Consider the following 15,562-nt stretch of genomic DNA (forward strand, 5'->3'; position numbering starts at 1 on the left):
AAGAATGAGGAAGTCTTTACATACAGTCTGGTTCTTACAAAGGAGAATAGTGTTGAATAGTGAAGTTGGCATTTGGAATATAATCCTCATCCTATTGTGAATTTCTTTCAAATTTTGTCATAACTAATATGACTTCTTGATCTGTAACTCACCAAATTAAATCAAGTCATCCACCAAATATTTGATTTTCTCTGAGTTCAACAAAAGTTCCCTTAAACTGTTTGTATTACCTCTGTTATTTATCTGGGATGTTATGTCATTTTTATAGGTTTTACTATTCTCATACTCTTTTGAATTTACTAAACTGTTATTTTGAATTTCTTGCATCTCTACCTATTTGCACCATTCCGGGTACATCTTGCATTTTTTTGATCTGCTTCTTCATCTGTCTTGTACTTGTTTGGCCTTACGGTTTTGCACCTGTTGCTGCATAATCTTCTGATTTTTACTGTTTTTCCTTTGTTAACTACACTTTGTAGGCGTTATTTTTTTTTTTCCAGATATCTTTATTAATTTTTGAATTTAAAACACAGACAGAGGAAAAGAAAGAGAAAAAAAGATGAAAAAAACAAAACAAAACAAAACAACATCAACAACAAAAAAATATAGATAATTAAAACAAACAAAAAAAACTCTGACCCCCACCCCACCCCTACCCTGGCTCAATCATATACACACATTATTCAACAAAATATTCAACAATCTTAACAACACCTAGTCAAGGAGGACTCTCAAATCACCAAAAATTCCAAAAATGAATGCCACTTCCAAAAAAACTTGTCAGTAGATCCCCGTGTTGTGTATTTGTTTTTTTTTCCAGTTTAAGAAAAGATACTGTGTCCTTAATCCACTGAGATAATGGAGAGGTGTTTGTTTTAAAAGGTGCTGTATGAATAAAGTGAATGCGAAAGTTTAATTTCAAGAAATTCCTTAAAGAACCTCTTGACATCACACCGAAAAGATTTGGGTGGAAAGACCACATTGAAAAACCAGACAACAAAATAACAATCAGCACTTTTAGTTTACCTGGGTTTGTTTTTCCAACTCATTACCTCCGCCAAGGAGGTTACGTTTTTGCCAGGGTTTGTTTGTCTGTCTGTTTGTTTGTTTGTTTGTCTGTCCGTTAGTGTGCAACATAACTCAAAAAGTTATGGACAGATTTGGATGAAATTTTCAGGGTTTGTTGGAAATGGGATAAGGAAGAAATGATTAAATTTTGGTGGTGATCGGGGGTGGGGGGGCCCACAGGGGGGCCACTGATCAGCCTTGGCGGAGGTCTGCGCTCTCCGAGTGCTTCTAGTTTTCTCTTGTTTCAAAGCTTTAAAATAATCACATTTTAGGATTTAATGATTTTGTGTCATTGATTTTAATTAGATTATTAGAGTTGATGATTGTTGGTGCTTTCATTTTGGCACATTAAGGGACAAATGCTTGAAATCCTTTCATAGACGGTGTGTTTGTTGTTCCTAATCCTAAATGAAGTGATTGTTTGTGTATTTCCAGGACAATGCCGAAGGAAATCAATATTTAAGGTAACATTTCAGCTCGCAGTAATCACCAACTGCCAAGAGAATCTTCTGCGACTGAGGTCCCCACAGCAACAAGTGACTTCAATTATTATCCAAGTTGGCAACAAATTACACAGTCTCGACCTGCCGAATCAGCCCTGTTGAGTGATTTTTTTTCCCAAACACAACTAAAAAATCCACTCCTTAGAGACAATCAGTAAAAAAAACACGTCTGTCTTACATAACTTCTCTGAAAACCCAGTGTCTTTACTGAACAGATAGTAAGTTAGTTTTATTGGATATTATTGGCACAGCAGAAGTGAGGAAACCCAAATAAATGTATATGTATAAACAGGGTGCAATTTGTCAAGGGGGGTGGAAAGATCAACCCCCCCTCTGGTTTTTACATCCCTACTTCTGCTGAATGAATTTCATCCTCAGGTGGGAAAACCCCGGCAATGATTAAAAACCAGTTGAAATAACAGGCAGGTTGTGACTGAGTTTTCTTACACCTGTAGCCTACATAGCTGGCACTATCTTCCACCTGAATAGAGCTGTCAGCAGTATTCGAATACGCGAACGTCCCCATGACAGCTGCCTTAATGCATGGGCTGAAGTGTTGAAAACGGAACATGGACATTTTGGGGTGCATAACACCTGTCTCCATGTCCTTAAACACTTGCATTAAAGATGAATGTCCAACTGTTTGATGTGTAATAGGGCCTACCATTCAAAGAATTCAGTCTGTTGAATGCTTGTTTTTTCATGATAAAAAAAAAAAAAAAAAAAAAAAAAAAAAACTAGAAAAGCACTCAGAGAGCAGAGACCTCCACCAAGGCAGATCAGTCCCCCCCACCTATCACCACCAAAATGTAATCATTTGGTCCTGGTGCCAGTATCAACATTTCCTAAAAATTTCATCAAAATCCTTCCTTAATTTTTTGAGTTATCTTGCTAATAGACAGACAGACAAACAAACAACCCCCCACCCCCCCGATCACCACCAAAATTTATTCATTTGTTCCTTGTGCCAGTATCAACATTTCCTAAAAATGTCATCCAAATCCGTCCATAACTTTTTGAGATATCTTGCTAACAGACAGACAGATAAACAAAAAATCACCCCCCAATTACCACCAAAATGTAATCATTTGTTTTTTGTGCCAGTATCAACATTTCCTGAAAATTTCATCCAAATCCATCCATCACTTTTTGAGTTATCTTGCTGACAGACAAACAAACAAACCCAGATGAAAAGCCAAGTCAGATCAGTTGTCCCCCCCCCCCCCCCCCCCCCCCCATCACCACCAAAATTTAATAATTTGCTCATCATTTATTCCTTGTGCCAGTATCAATATTTCCTAAAAAAAAAAAAAAATCATCAAAATCCTTCCATAACTTTTTGAGTTATCTTGCCAACAGACAGACAAACAAATAAAAAATCCCCCCCTCTCATCACCACCAAAATGTAATCATTTGTTCTTTGTGCCAGTATCAACATTTCCTGAAAATTTCATCCAAATCTGTTCATAATCCATTTTGAGTTATCTTGCTAACAGACAGACAAACAAACCCCGATGAAAACAAAAACTCCTTGGCAAAGGTAAAAAACATCATCCCCCTTTTTTTTTTTGACAAATCGCACCCTGTGTATTAATGAGATTTGGCACAATACCTTAACCAGGTTGAGGATGATAATGGGTGAACCAAATCGCTGAAGCATCTGGTCAAAATGGAGTGCAGCTACATGGGCGTATGGGTCAGCTTGGTCCACTGAAAAAGAAGTCAGAACTCTAATGACATTTCATTCCTCAAATGGTAGATCTGATAAATTACTTGTCATCTTGTTGTTTTTGAAATCGAAAACAGAATACATTTGATTAACTTAATTTAACATCCTAATATTTAGAAATAATAAATCAGTGCACCAGAATGTACTGATTTTAATCAACAGAATATTATGGGCTTGCTGAAAATGAACACTGAAAAGCTTAATTTCCTTTTTGTACTTCTACGAAATGTTATTTGCTTCATTAGGAAAAAATGGGACAAATCAGAGTGTCTTAAGCTTTTATTGCGTAACAGCCTGAAAATAAACTGGAAGTTGTTTCTGGCTCCAGGTTCATGCCTCCACTTTCATTTTCATTTTCATTTTAAAATCATGTTTAATGCGTCTATTTGCCACTCATGCAGAGCCCCACACACCTGCAGCCTGCTGCCACATTGAACCAATCAAGAAGTCAAAAGGTAGATTAGAGGAAATAGGTCAGATCGTGCTGCGCCACGGCTCATCCCACACAGTCACTCTCTGATATTTCGCCACTGGTAACACAAACTCCAGCTCAGGCACAGAGTTTTCCACTTCATTCCACCACCATTTCAACATCATCATCATGCCTATCGCACTGGGCCTCAGAGGCGATGACATATAAGTCAACATAAAGACATGATACCCTGTAAAATGTACCTAAAGAAAGCTACGTTAACGATGATAGTGAGTCAAATCAGGTCATCTCCTTCACAACCGAGGCATTTGTCTGCTTCAGGGTAGTCATAAACATTTTATATATACACTTATATAACAATGAGTCTTGACAGCAGTGGTAAAGGGTGAGGTTGGCTGCATTATGGACGACTAGTCTTTGTATGCACAGACACTGGAACGAAAGTCCCTTAGCCATGTGCTGACCTACTTTTGTCTAATAGATGTCATTCTGTACAGACTACACCATGATCAACTAAATATTAAACTGTATTGAATCTGTATATGGAGACTTCAGTACAGCCTCGCAATAGTCAAAGTTATGGTACAATTAGACATCATGAACGTAGAATTAATTTGGGGATTTTGTTATTGTCAAGGTTTTTTTTTTTAAACTTTATTTTTTGACCGATTTTACATTTTTTAACAAACAATAAAACGAAAAAGCAAAGACACAAGAAGAGCATCAACAAGTACAGATAGGGAAGTATCAAAACTGAAAGTACAATGGTAATGACGTGGGTCAGTGAAGTACAATATTATTCCATTATGATGAGATGGGATAATAACGGGATGATAATTCCTATAACTTGGTAGGCCTTTTTACATTGAAAAATCTGATCATATTTTTCCACATAAATTCCTTCTAATGACCTGAGTTTGACATGCCTAATTGGGTTTTACAAATGTTCCACCACTCTTGTTCTGAGATGATTATTTTGGCCTCTTTCTCCCATTTAGATTTAATATAAAGTGTAGAAACTCCTTTGTTTGATTGTAAACAAGAGTAAATCTTTGTAATTAGTTTGTTGGTGACTTTAGAATTATATGCAGGAATCAAGATGTCAATTAAGTCTGTGTTTATGACTTCCACTTTTTTATGTTGCTGTTAAAATAGGTTCTAATCCACACCTTCTGGGGGTGTCATAAATTTAACTTGTTCTGGGAAAGTGTGCATAACAGATATTTTGAGATATGCGATGCCCAGGGAATGTAAAGTTATGTATCTTGGAAGTTTAAATAACTATGTTTCAGAAAAATATAGATATTTAACCAAAAATATTATTGGTCACATGTAAAAAAAAAAAAAAAAAAAAAAAAACAGTAACGAGGAACTGGTGAAAGGTTGAACCACCCACTACAACTCAGTGGCTAGAAATCATAAGTGAAGTCTGCACCAGGAAGAAAATAACCCATCGGCTTAGAATGAGAGAAAGTGGGAGAAATGGACACAGTATGACAGTGAATGATGCTTAAGGACTGGCAGACTCAAATGTACGCACCTTATTTTGATGATCGATATCAGTAACCATGACTGTTATTTCTTCTGTTTTTGTTTTTTTTTTACCTTACAAATCTGTTTTATTTCTCTAACTCTGCAATGGAATACGTAATTTGAATATGTATCTCTGTTAAAATGTGAAAAAACCTCAATAAAAATGTGAGTATCAAAAAAAAAAGTTCTAATCTGAAAGTATCTTAAAAAAAATCTTCCCTTCCTAAGTAATATTTATCTTTAAGTTTTGGCAAAGTGTTTAGTCCTCCGTCATCAGAAATTACGAAGTGCGCTGTGATGCCTCTAAAGGACCAAAGTTTAAATCAGCTGCCACCGTCATATGCCACCGTCAAAGAGTCTTTAAAATGTACTGCTTTGTCTTAATTCATTCTGTCCACCAGTTAATTTCACATTTGATACATCTACACTACAAACAAAAAGTTAAGGATATTTAAAATTTTTGGGCTATTTTTGTCAGTTGGGATTCTTGCACAGCGTTTTTTACTTTTTTGTGTGTGAATCGAATTGAAACACATTTTTTTAATGACCAGACATAGTTTTATTTACAAATGGCAAAAATTACCAAAAAAAAAAAAAAAAAGAAATATCCTTAACTTTTTGTTTGTAGTTAACGTAATGCCTAATATTTTAAAGTAGGCACATGCATCTACAAGTTATGTGTAGTCTTTTTTTGTTATTTATTCATTTCTAATTCTCACTTTTCTATTTTCTGTTGGCTCAGATATTATTTTTGTATGTCACAGATTTGTTACTGCTTGTACTTAATTAGTTTTCTACTGCGTAGAGGCTTTGTTATAATGTTCTATTTACTACTTGGGGTTGGTTTGGGCACGGGGGGGTGATATAAAAGGCAATATATAATAATGTATGCAATGTAATTCCACTTCTTTGTATGTACTGTCACATTGCTCAAAAAAGATAAAAAAATACATTTTTTAAAAAAAGGACAGTTAGACTTCTTTTCATTATTGCAAGAAACAAAAGAATGTGTACAGTATAAAAACAACAAAATTTGAGTTTGATAAAAAGGTAATCTGATTATTTCTTGTTTTCTTCATCTGTTAAAATATATGCTGGAAATGAAGAGAAACACAGAAGCTAACCGAAAAACATACCATTTATATAAAAAAGGGCAGGGTGTCAAACTACATGTACAGACCAAGTAGAACATTAAAACTGATGGATCTTTAAAGGTGCAGGTATCGGGCAACACTTTGGAAATGTCAGATAAGGACTGCCTTTAAGGATCAAAGTGGGAATGAGATGAGGTGGATGATACACACAGGAACACGCTCAGTGTCTAATACGGCAAAATGCCACACAAGGACAAATAAAAGGGCAAACTGGGAGAAAAAATATTCTAATTTATTAAAAGGCATTGTACACATGTAACCATTGATGTCTTTGTGTCCACACACACACATTCACAAACACACCCCGCAGTCTGTAATGTCATCAGTCTCAGGGACCTGATCACCTCCCTCTGGCCTGTTTTTTTGTTATCCTGTTCTTAATGTGAAAGGAGAATGGATACAAAGACGGAAACCAAGAGGGGGTGTCCTTGCTTCAACTATTTTTTTTTTTTTTTTTTTGGTCTTAGTGGTTGATGGGTCTGAAGAAAATCCTCTTTTTTAAATGTAGCATATTCCAATTACATTCTTCTGTTACTTCAAGGTTATTTATGGTCCTTGACAGCCGTTAGAATGAATACATTGTGCATCGTAAAAATAAGCATGGCACACCTGTTGTGCAATTGTATGGCTTACCATTGATAGGGGATTTCATTTGACATCGTTCCTTATGTGCAAAGGAAAATTGAATATGACTGTAGTCTGGTAAGACCTACCAACCTCTACACATTCACCATTTCAAATAAGATGGTGACGTCCCAAACCAGAATATAGTCAAAACATAATCTTTACTTGGAAAAAAATGATTTTTTTTTTTAGGTATTTACAATTACGACAATATCTCTCTTCAAACAGATTCTTGATTCTTGTATTACATTAGTGATAAAGTGTAAAAGCACTTGAGGGGTAGGATTAAATAAGTTTATACTTACTTTCTTTCTATACTATACTTTCTTCCTACTCCTTTTTGGCTATGCAAAATTCAAACTAGCACGTACTTGAAGATAGTCTGTTCATTTACATGTTTTGCTTTTGTTTTAATTTGCTTCATTTTGTTTTATTTTGTTTCTTTGCATGTTTGAAATACATAAATAAATAAATAAAATTATTTGTCTTTTATTCTGTGTATCTGTATGTTAATTTATTTGTTTGGATGATTTTTCCTTTTGACATCTTGATGTTTGTTCAAATTTCTCAACGTTTGTATACACATATATTTTCAATAAAGTTGGAAAAAAAAAACATACTGAAAATGTGTAATTCAGAGGCCAATGAGATAATTCAACTCGTCTCACAAACTTACTCGAAGCAATGCAAGTCTATTATTTCTAAGCTCTATCAAGGACTGTTTAAAGGCAAAGGAAACTCAACAGATTATATTAAAAAAAGATGGGAGAAAGAATTGAATACTGTTATATCATGTGAACAATGGGACAATATGTGTGAATCTGCTACTTCAACCTCCTCTTCAGCCTACTGGCGCGAATTTTGTTGGAAAAATTTAGTACGGTTCTTTATAATGCCAAAACAACAGTTTTGTATAAGCTTAAATGCTTCTACATGCTGGAGGGGTTGCAGGGACACAAAGACAAACCACACCCACATTTTTTGGTCCTGTATGAAAATTACAACTTTTTGGAAAGATGTTGGAATAAAAATAGAACAGATTTTGGATTTTAAATTACAGCAACCTACTTTACCACTTCTGTTAGGAGATCTTCCTGATGATTTGACTATAAATGACATATACCTTCTAAAAATCTTTGGTGCTGCAGCAAAAAAAAAAAAAAAAAAAAAAAAAAACAATCACTCAAAATGGCTTCAAATTGATCCACCGGTGTTGGAGTACTGGTTGAAAATTGTTGAAGAAATTCACAAAATGGAGAAATTAACATTTATGCTAAGGCTGCAAGCTGAACTTTACATGGGAAGATAAGGGCAAATGGATTTTTTTTTTTTTAAGACAATTAATGTGTGGTTTGTCTCATAATCCTGTGAAGTGTTGTGTGAACTGCAGCTCTAAAAACTTGAATGTGTAACTTGATTGCAGTTTCCTAACTGTAGCCTGAATTATCCTTGCCGTTGGATTAGGACAATTTTCTATTGCTGATTGTTGCTTGTTGTTTTTTATTATGTTCTGTATAACAAGATGATAAAGAACTAATAAAAACTAAGTGTAAAAAAATAAAAAAACATAATCCTGATATCTGACATCTCCAAAACAGAATTCTCATATTAGACAATAAGGTGTTTATGTAAGATACTGGGTGTAAATTGATGGTCTTACATCGTATTGGTGGTTTTGGCATCATGGTGGAAATGTCCTGGGACCAGTACAAAGGGACGGAACCTCGCACCTGGACATACGAGGAGTAACTTCCAGCTGTGAAGGACATGACTGAGGCATCATGGACTATCTGTTCCGTCTCTACCTCATTTGCTACGTCCCCCTAAGAGAAAAAGAAGAACATAAGAATACACTACCAGTCAGAAGTTTGGTCTCATTTTGTCATTTAAATGACAAGACATGGACCACAGATTGCCAACAAGTGCTCAGCATCACTGGGAGCTCCTTCAAGACTGTTGGAAAACATTTCAGGTGACTACCTCATGAAGTTCATCAAGAGAATGCCGAGAAAGTGCAAAGCAGTAATCAAAGCAAAGTGTGGCTATTTTAAAGAATCTAAAATATAAAACATGCTTTGAGCTATGTCTCACTTTTTTTTAAATGACATAATTCCATATGTGTTCATTCATAGTTTTGATGCCTTCAGAGAGAATCTACAATGTAAATAGTCAAGAAAATAAAAAAAAATAAAAAAAAAACAGGTGAGTCCAAACTTTTGACTGGTAGTGTATATGGCAGAGAAATCAATCAAACACCATTTAGTATCTGCTTTCATTCCTATCAAGCCATCTTCATCTGTCAATGGAGTTCATGTTGTTATGAAGGGACGATAGAAGTTTAAAATGGATTTTTTTGTAAGCATGTCAGGTTAGATGTGGTTCAAAGGAAGATGATGAAGGTCAACTAAATGACCTCCTGATTTAGGGTTAGGGTTAGTCAGATGAAGAGGGGCTGGGGCAGAGGAAGAGGCATTTAGATGAGAAATCCTGAAGGACTTCTCAAACCCACCAGAGTCCATGAGAAATACAACAACCCTTCCACCGCCTCAATCAGTCAGACCACTTGTGTCATTGTACAACTGGGGTTTCATTCATTCATCAAACTGCTTTGTTGGGATGTAAATGGGCAGAAGCTGGGTACATTCTGGACATGTCGCCAGTTCATCAGAAGGCTGACATATAAAAACGAACAACCATTCACCCTCACATTCACACCTATGGTCGTTTTAGGCTAACAAATTAAATAACGCCAAACGTATCCTATTTGATACACGAGTTTTGAAGCCCTCTACATGATCAGTTCTTGAAAAACCTGATGTATACAATAAGATACATGCAATACACAGATAATCCACCAGGGGGTAGGAATTTGATCACCAGAGGCCTTTCCAGTGACACTACAAGACTGTCATTAATGAGGAAGGAGGCAGAACTTTGCCAATTTTGAAAAGGGATTACCGATTTGTTAGACATGTTTGTATTATATTTTTTTGTTTGTTCAAAAAGAATAATATTTGAGCACTGAGACCTGATGTATCAAATATGCTACAAAACTGAAACCCATACATGGAAATTGATATTTGAAAAAAAAAAACTTTTTTGGTTGTTCAGAAGGACCAATAAAGGCTCCATTTTCAAAGAACTGGAATTTTCTGTCAATTATTTAATGGTTCAGGCTTTACAGGGTTAACATAGCACTAACAAATGCACCACCACGCCGCCTGCACAAAGCCGATTAACACATAATTGACTCTTTGACAAAGTGTCCAACTGATGCAGGTAAAATTGCATTTGGTTTCATGTGAGTTCAGTTGCTGCAAATGGAGAAATATAGAAGCTTAAGTTTCCAGCTGGAAAATGGACAAGATTTGGCCGACTCCCACTGATAGTCAAGTTATAATCAAGTAAGTGGGCCGCACTGAGGGTGTTAACGTGTTTTTTTTTTTGTTCCAACTTTGATGAAGTAGTTGAGTCCCAAATGTTTGGCTCTATGTCAGTATCTGAGTGAGACCACTCAAGAAAAGAGGAGAATTTTCTCTTTTTATGTTGATTGTTTGGAATGATTTATTCTTAACCTCTCATTAAACAAACATAAATTGTGAATCTTAAATCTGCAGGAGTCAAAGGCAGGGTGAAAAAAAATTATCAGAAAATAGACACCTTCCTTTTGCAGCTTCTTCCTCTCAATCCAAATTAAAAGATTAACTCATAAAGACCCAAACAGCCACCGGTGACCAAAACCATCTACTGATCTAAACTGTTGAATACCTGTTGATCCACTAATTCTATCAATATATACAATAATTGATGTAAAATGCAGTTCGTCATCTTTTCTTGGTCATCAGATATGACCCATTTGGACGTTCAGAGGATCCGTACTGTATGTAGAAACATTGTCATCTTCTACAACATTAATTCGTCAGTAAAACCCATGGAGTTGGATCAATGACAGTGAATGGACACACTGGGTTTATATTCAATATATGCTATATTTTGTTGAAAAAGTCACTTTTTCTCCAGTTTTCTGTTTCTGATATAATAAAACACAACTTTAATCTGATCTTTTATGAACATCTACATCAGGGGTGTCCAATCCTGGTCCTCATGAGCTACTACCCTGCATGTTTTAGATGTATCCCTCTTCTAACACGCTTGATTCAAATGATAAGCCTACCATCAAGCGCTGCAGAAGCCTGATAACAACTGTAAGGTGTGCTGGAAGAGGGAAACATCTAAAACATGCAGGATAGTAGCTCTTGAGGACCAGGATTAGACACCCCTGATCTACATGATCGGAAAATGAAATATAGAAAAATCCATGATTTATATTGAAAAAAGGTTAATATTATAATAAATGGTGATAAATCAATTAAGAATGATTAAATAGATTGAAAAATTCAATTGAGAAGTGCCACAGAAGAAGCACTGGGTCTTTACAGGTTAATATAAATACAGATGAGGTTGATATTGGTTCATGTCACTGTGGAAAAGTGAAGCTACTTTTTCAAGCTTTTGTGTTTGGCCACAGAGCAGTAGAGTCACATCTGAATGAATATTAACAGCAGTCTTTGCTTGTCTAACAGCATGTAAGACAGGCCAAAAATTAGATTTTCCATAGCCTGAACACTTCACAGAAAGAGGTACAATTTGTGTTTTCCATCAGACCACTTCAATTACACCCTTCTGAAGGGTAATTATGGAATTTCCACTGAATTACATCAAAAAACTATCAGGCAAAGCAGCTATAATATAAGCCAAGCACTGCTCAGAATTGAGAGTCACAAAATGGATTTAAAAAATGGAATTTACAAGGTATTGCATCAAGCACACAAACTTTAGAAAAACAGCTTGCAATACAAAGGAATCATTAGCACCTGACTTTTTTTTTCTGTATGCACCGATTGCAGCTGTCAAAATATATTGTAAAAAAAAAAAATACTCCCATCACTTGCTCACACGCTCAATCATGCTCAAGGAAGAGGTAGTGGGTCAAATTAACCACCCCCCACGATTATCATGAGTCATCTCAATCATCCTGGTTGCCCTTAGTCCAGAACCCTCTATCTATTCTTCCATGTTACCCTGGCAACCACTTCACTTTACCTCACAGTTGGCTCCTCTTTTGAGGAAACGGGTCCCGGCAAATTTGCTTGACCGCCTGGCAATGAGGGTAATGTGAACTGGGCGGCCATAGATCAGAAGCTCTGCAGGTGTGGGTAAAGGAGGAATAATCATAGTCGACCAAAACAAGACAGTTTATTCTTTGTAAACACTTATGGATATTTCATACAAATCACACACATTTATGTTTGTATTATTTTTCTCTTAGTATTATAGAATCACAGTCAGTAGAGGGTTTTTTTTTATGTTTTTTTTCCCCTAGAGTCACTACTAATACTGATTATTTGTAATCACTCATCTTCTGTTGAAATGACTTTAAACTGATTGTACACTCAAAGTATATTACTTCAAAGGTTTATTCTGAGGGATTATAAATACTAGTATATAACTCATAAAATTTTGTGTCAGTATCAATAAGTACTGATTACTGATTATATGTAACAAATAACAGCTACATCAAAGCCTAACTTTTACATTCATTAATTCATGTTTTAAGTGTCATCGAAATGATTTAAGGGATAGGGCAGTGTTTTTCAACCTTAAGGTCACCTGGAATTCAAATGGGGTCACCTGGAATTTCTAGTAACTGATGAAAAATAAAACTAAAAAAATTACTAACAAAAAATATATGGTGAGTTGAGAGAGACAATCACAATATCGTACTTTCCGGACTATAAGCCACACTCACCCCATCTCCAACGTCTCACCATCGCTTCATTGATGCCAAGCTTACGTGCTGCAGCTCTATTTCCTTCTTCGTCAGCCAGATCGATCATTAGCCAAGAAAACATAAATTATCCGCACCATTTTAGAGCCGCGGGTTCACAGTGTGTGGAAAAAAGTAGCGGCTTATAGACCGGAAATGATGGTACATAAAAGACATGACAAACTCTGAAGCTGAAACTGTAGCACTGTGGTACTGGTCATCTTTCAAATGTTCATTGTGGTCGGTTTAAGTTGCTGCAGCTCTTTCATAATTCATAGTTTGAGTTATTGTTTGTTCAGTATTAATTGTCAGCCTTGTAAATACAAGCTGGACTGACTGTACATATCCTGACCAAGGAAAATAAAATTCTCACTTTGTGCAATAATCTACACCTGGCTTTTCTGACCCCATCCATAATAAAATACATTACATAGCCTACATGTTATCTAAAATTAATGTTTATTTGCAACATAGTAGAGCAAATTAATACATGACAAAAAAAAAACAAATTAGTTTTAGCCAAAAAAAAAAAAAAAGTGCCCGTTTTGAATGTCTGGGGTCGCCAGAAATTTGTGACGTTAAATTGGGGTCATGAGCCAAAAAAGGTTGGGAACCGCTGGGTTAGGGTTACATGTATTGTACTGAATATGGGACTAAAAAACACCATTAACTGTAAAAATTAACACTGACTCCAGTACATGTTGTAGCCTTTTTTGTAGCTTCTCTGTCTACCTTTCCTCCGATGTAAATCACACATCCCCATCACCTACAACTTGGTTTTAAGCCTGTCGGCCAAGTCTCTCTCAACAGCACCCACTAGTCCACTAATGTTCTCCAAAAGCTGCAGCACTGAGCACAGTTTCCTGGAATCGTCCAAATTCAAAGCACCCACACAGTGGGAGAGGAGAGAGCAGTGATGATAGCTCTACAGGCACTAATTGCATAAGTTTATCAGTTTGCTGCATTATACAATAAAAGTACCAAAGCTACTATGAAAAAATAAATCCATCAAAAATGATCATATCATATTAATCATATTAAAGGGTAAATATTTTTTAATAAAATGCAAAAACTTGACTAATTTTCAATGATTAGTATGATTTATGTAAAGGTTGGTTGATGGAAAATGATTGAAATCTTTAATATAAATAACCTAAGGCAGACTTTTACCATCATAAATCAGCTCTAGTGTAACCCAAAGCTCCACTGCACCAGTAACCCATGCATCAATACTGCAAAAGTTTCCTAGAGAATACAGAGGTAATTATTCATGTTAATCTCAATTCAAATTTCTGTGTGCAGTGTGTGTCTAGTGAAGTCTAAAGAGCAAAACTGTAGCACTACACTGAAAGGAAAAAGTGAGAAAAAAAAAAAAAAAAAGAAATCATACAAAAATATGTGCATGCATGTATAAACACGGGACTTGTCTTCAATCCAAAAACAAAAACCATGTAGCACTGAAGCTCATCTGAATAAACATTTACTTAGTCGCCTTTCTCTGCAGTTAGCAGATGGCGAGATTATGCAAGTGCCAGTGTTTACATACCTGATAACCATTGCTTAATTGCCATAATACTTGTTTTTGTGGGGTGAATCACACACACTGGCTCACAGTGTTGTCCACGTGCTTAGATGAAGGCTGTGAACAGTTCAACAAGTGAGCGACTCAGATATGAGGGGGAGTGCAGACAAAAGACTGTATTACTGTCACTCACATAGTGTGTGATCAGTCCTATCCACAGGAACATCACATCTCTATTTACAGTGTTGTACTCAATTTCAAAAGCACTATACTTGTCAGGTTTTCTGGACTGGCAAAAATGTATGTTTGACATTTGTAAGTCCACGAGTACACATCGATGCATTATAAAGAAAAACAGCAGACACACATTTATGCAAAAATCAAGCAGAATTGACTCGACATTAGGGAAAGGATACTGGACTGGCCACAAAAGCCGTGGATTATGTACATGAGCCAGTCATGATGCACTATGTCCTTGACTCGTTCCAGCAGCTTCCCGTTCCACACGTACTTGTAGTACGGCTCGTTCTGGAGGCCGTAAACCACTGTAGCGGAAAAGCACAAACACATAAAACCTCTGGATCATTTTACTGAACTGGTACCTGACTTAATTATTAGTAAGAAAGCAGGAAATGGAAAATGGAGAGTAAGATGAGATAAGTTGTGGAACATGATAGCTTGAAGGAACACTGGTATTAAAATGATTTGAGTGAGACTGATGCTTATGCTGCAAAAAATCAAAATCTTACCATGTGTATTTTTCTCATTTCTAGTCAAAATATCTCATCATGCTTAAAATAAGACGGTCACCTAAAGTGTAACTTTACAATGAGATATAAGAACTTCTTTTTACACAATAGATCTTGAAAATCTTATTTCAAGAAATCTTACCAAGATCATTTTCACTTGTTCCATTGGCAGATATTTTAGCTTGAATTAAGCAAAAAAAATCTTGAATCGAGCAAAAAAAAAAAAAAAAAATCTGCCAATGGAACAAGTGAAAATTATCTTGGTATCTTTTTAAATCTGAATTCAGCTTCTAAAACTTGCCATTTACTCTTCTGAAAGCAAAGCCAACATATTTGAGTTATGACGATACAAGTAATCTTAGGGTTTGGGAAACCCAGATCAATATTTTAACAACTTCTTTTAAAACTTATAAATGAAAC

At 35.7% G+C, this 15,562-nt stretch overlaps 1 protein-coding gene across 1 annotated transcript in view; it reads right to left on the reverse strand.

Annotated features, from left to right (window-relative positions):
- Nucleotides 1–15,562, reverse strand: part of fig4a (FIG4 phosphoinositide 5-phosphatase a) — a 91,735-nt gene that overhangs the window by 58,331 nt on the left and 17,842 nt on the right. Inside the window, exons 7-10 of the mRNA XM_030127869.1 lie at nt 14,810–14,938; nt 12,148–12,248; nt 8,705–8,867; nt 3,184–3,281 (exon numbers count right to left, since the gene is read on the reverse strand). Coding sequence (XP_029983729.1) covers nt 3,184–3,281; nt 8,705–8,867; nt 12,148–12,248; nt 14,810–14,938 — 491 coding nt within the window. The remainder of the gene's footprint in view (nt 1–3,183; nt 3,282–8,704; nt 8,868–12,147; nt 12,249–14,809; nt 14,939–15,562) is intronic.

This window comes from Sphaeramia orbicularis, chromosome 24, assembly GCF_902148855.1.
Source record: "Sphaeramia orbicularis chromosome 24, fSphaOr1.1, whole genome shotgun sequence".
Taxonomy (NCBI): domain Eukaryota; kingdom Metazoa; phylum Chordata; class Actinopteri; order Kurtiformes; family Apogonidae; genus Sphaeramia; species Sphaeramia orbicularis.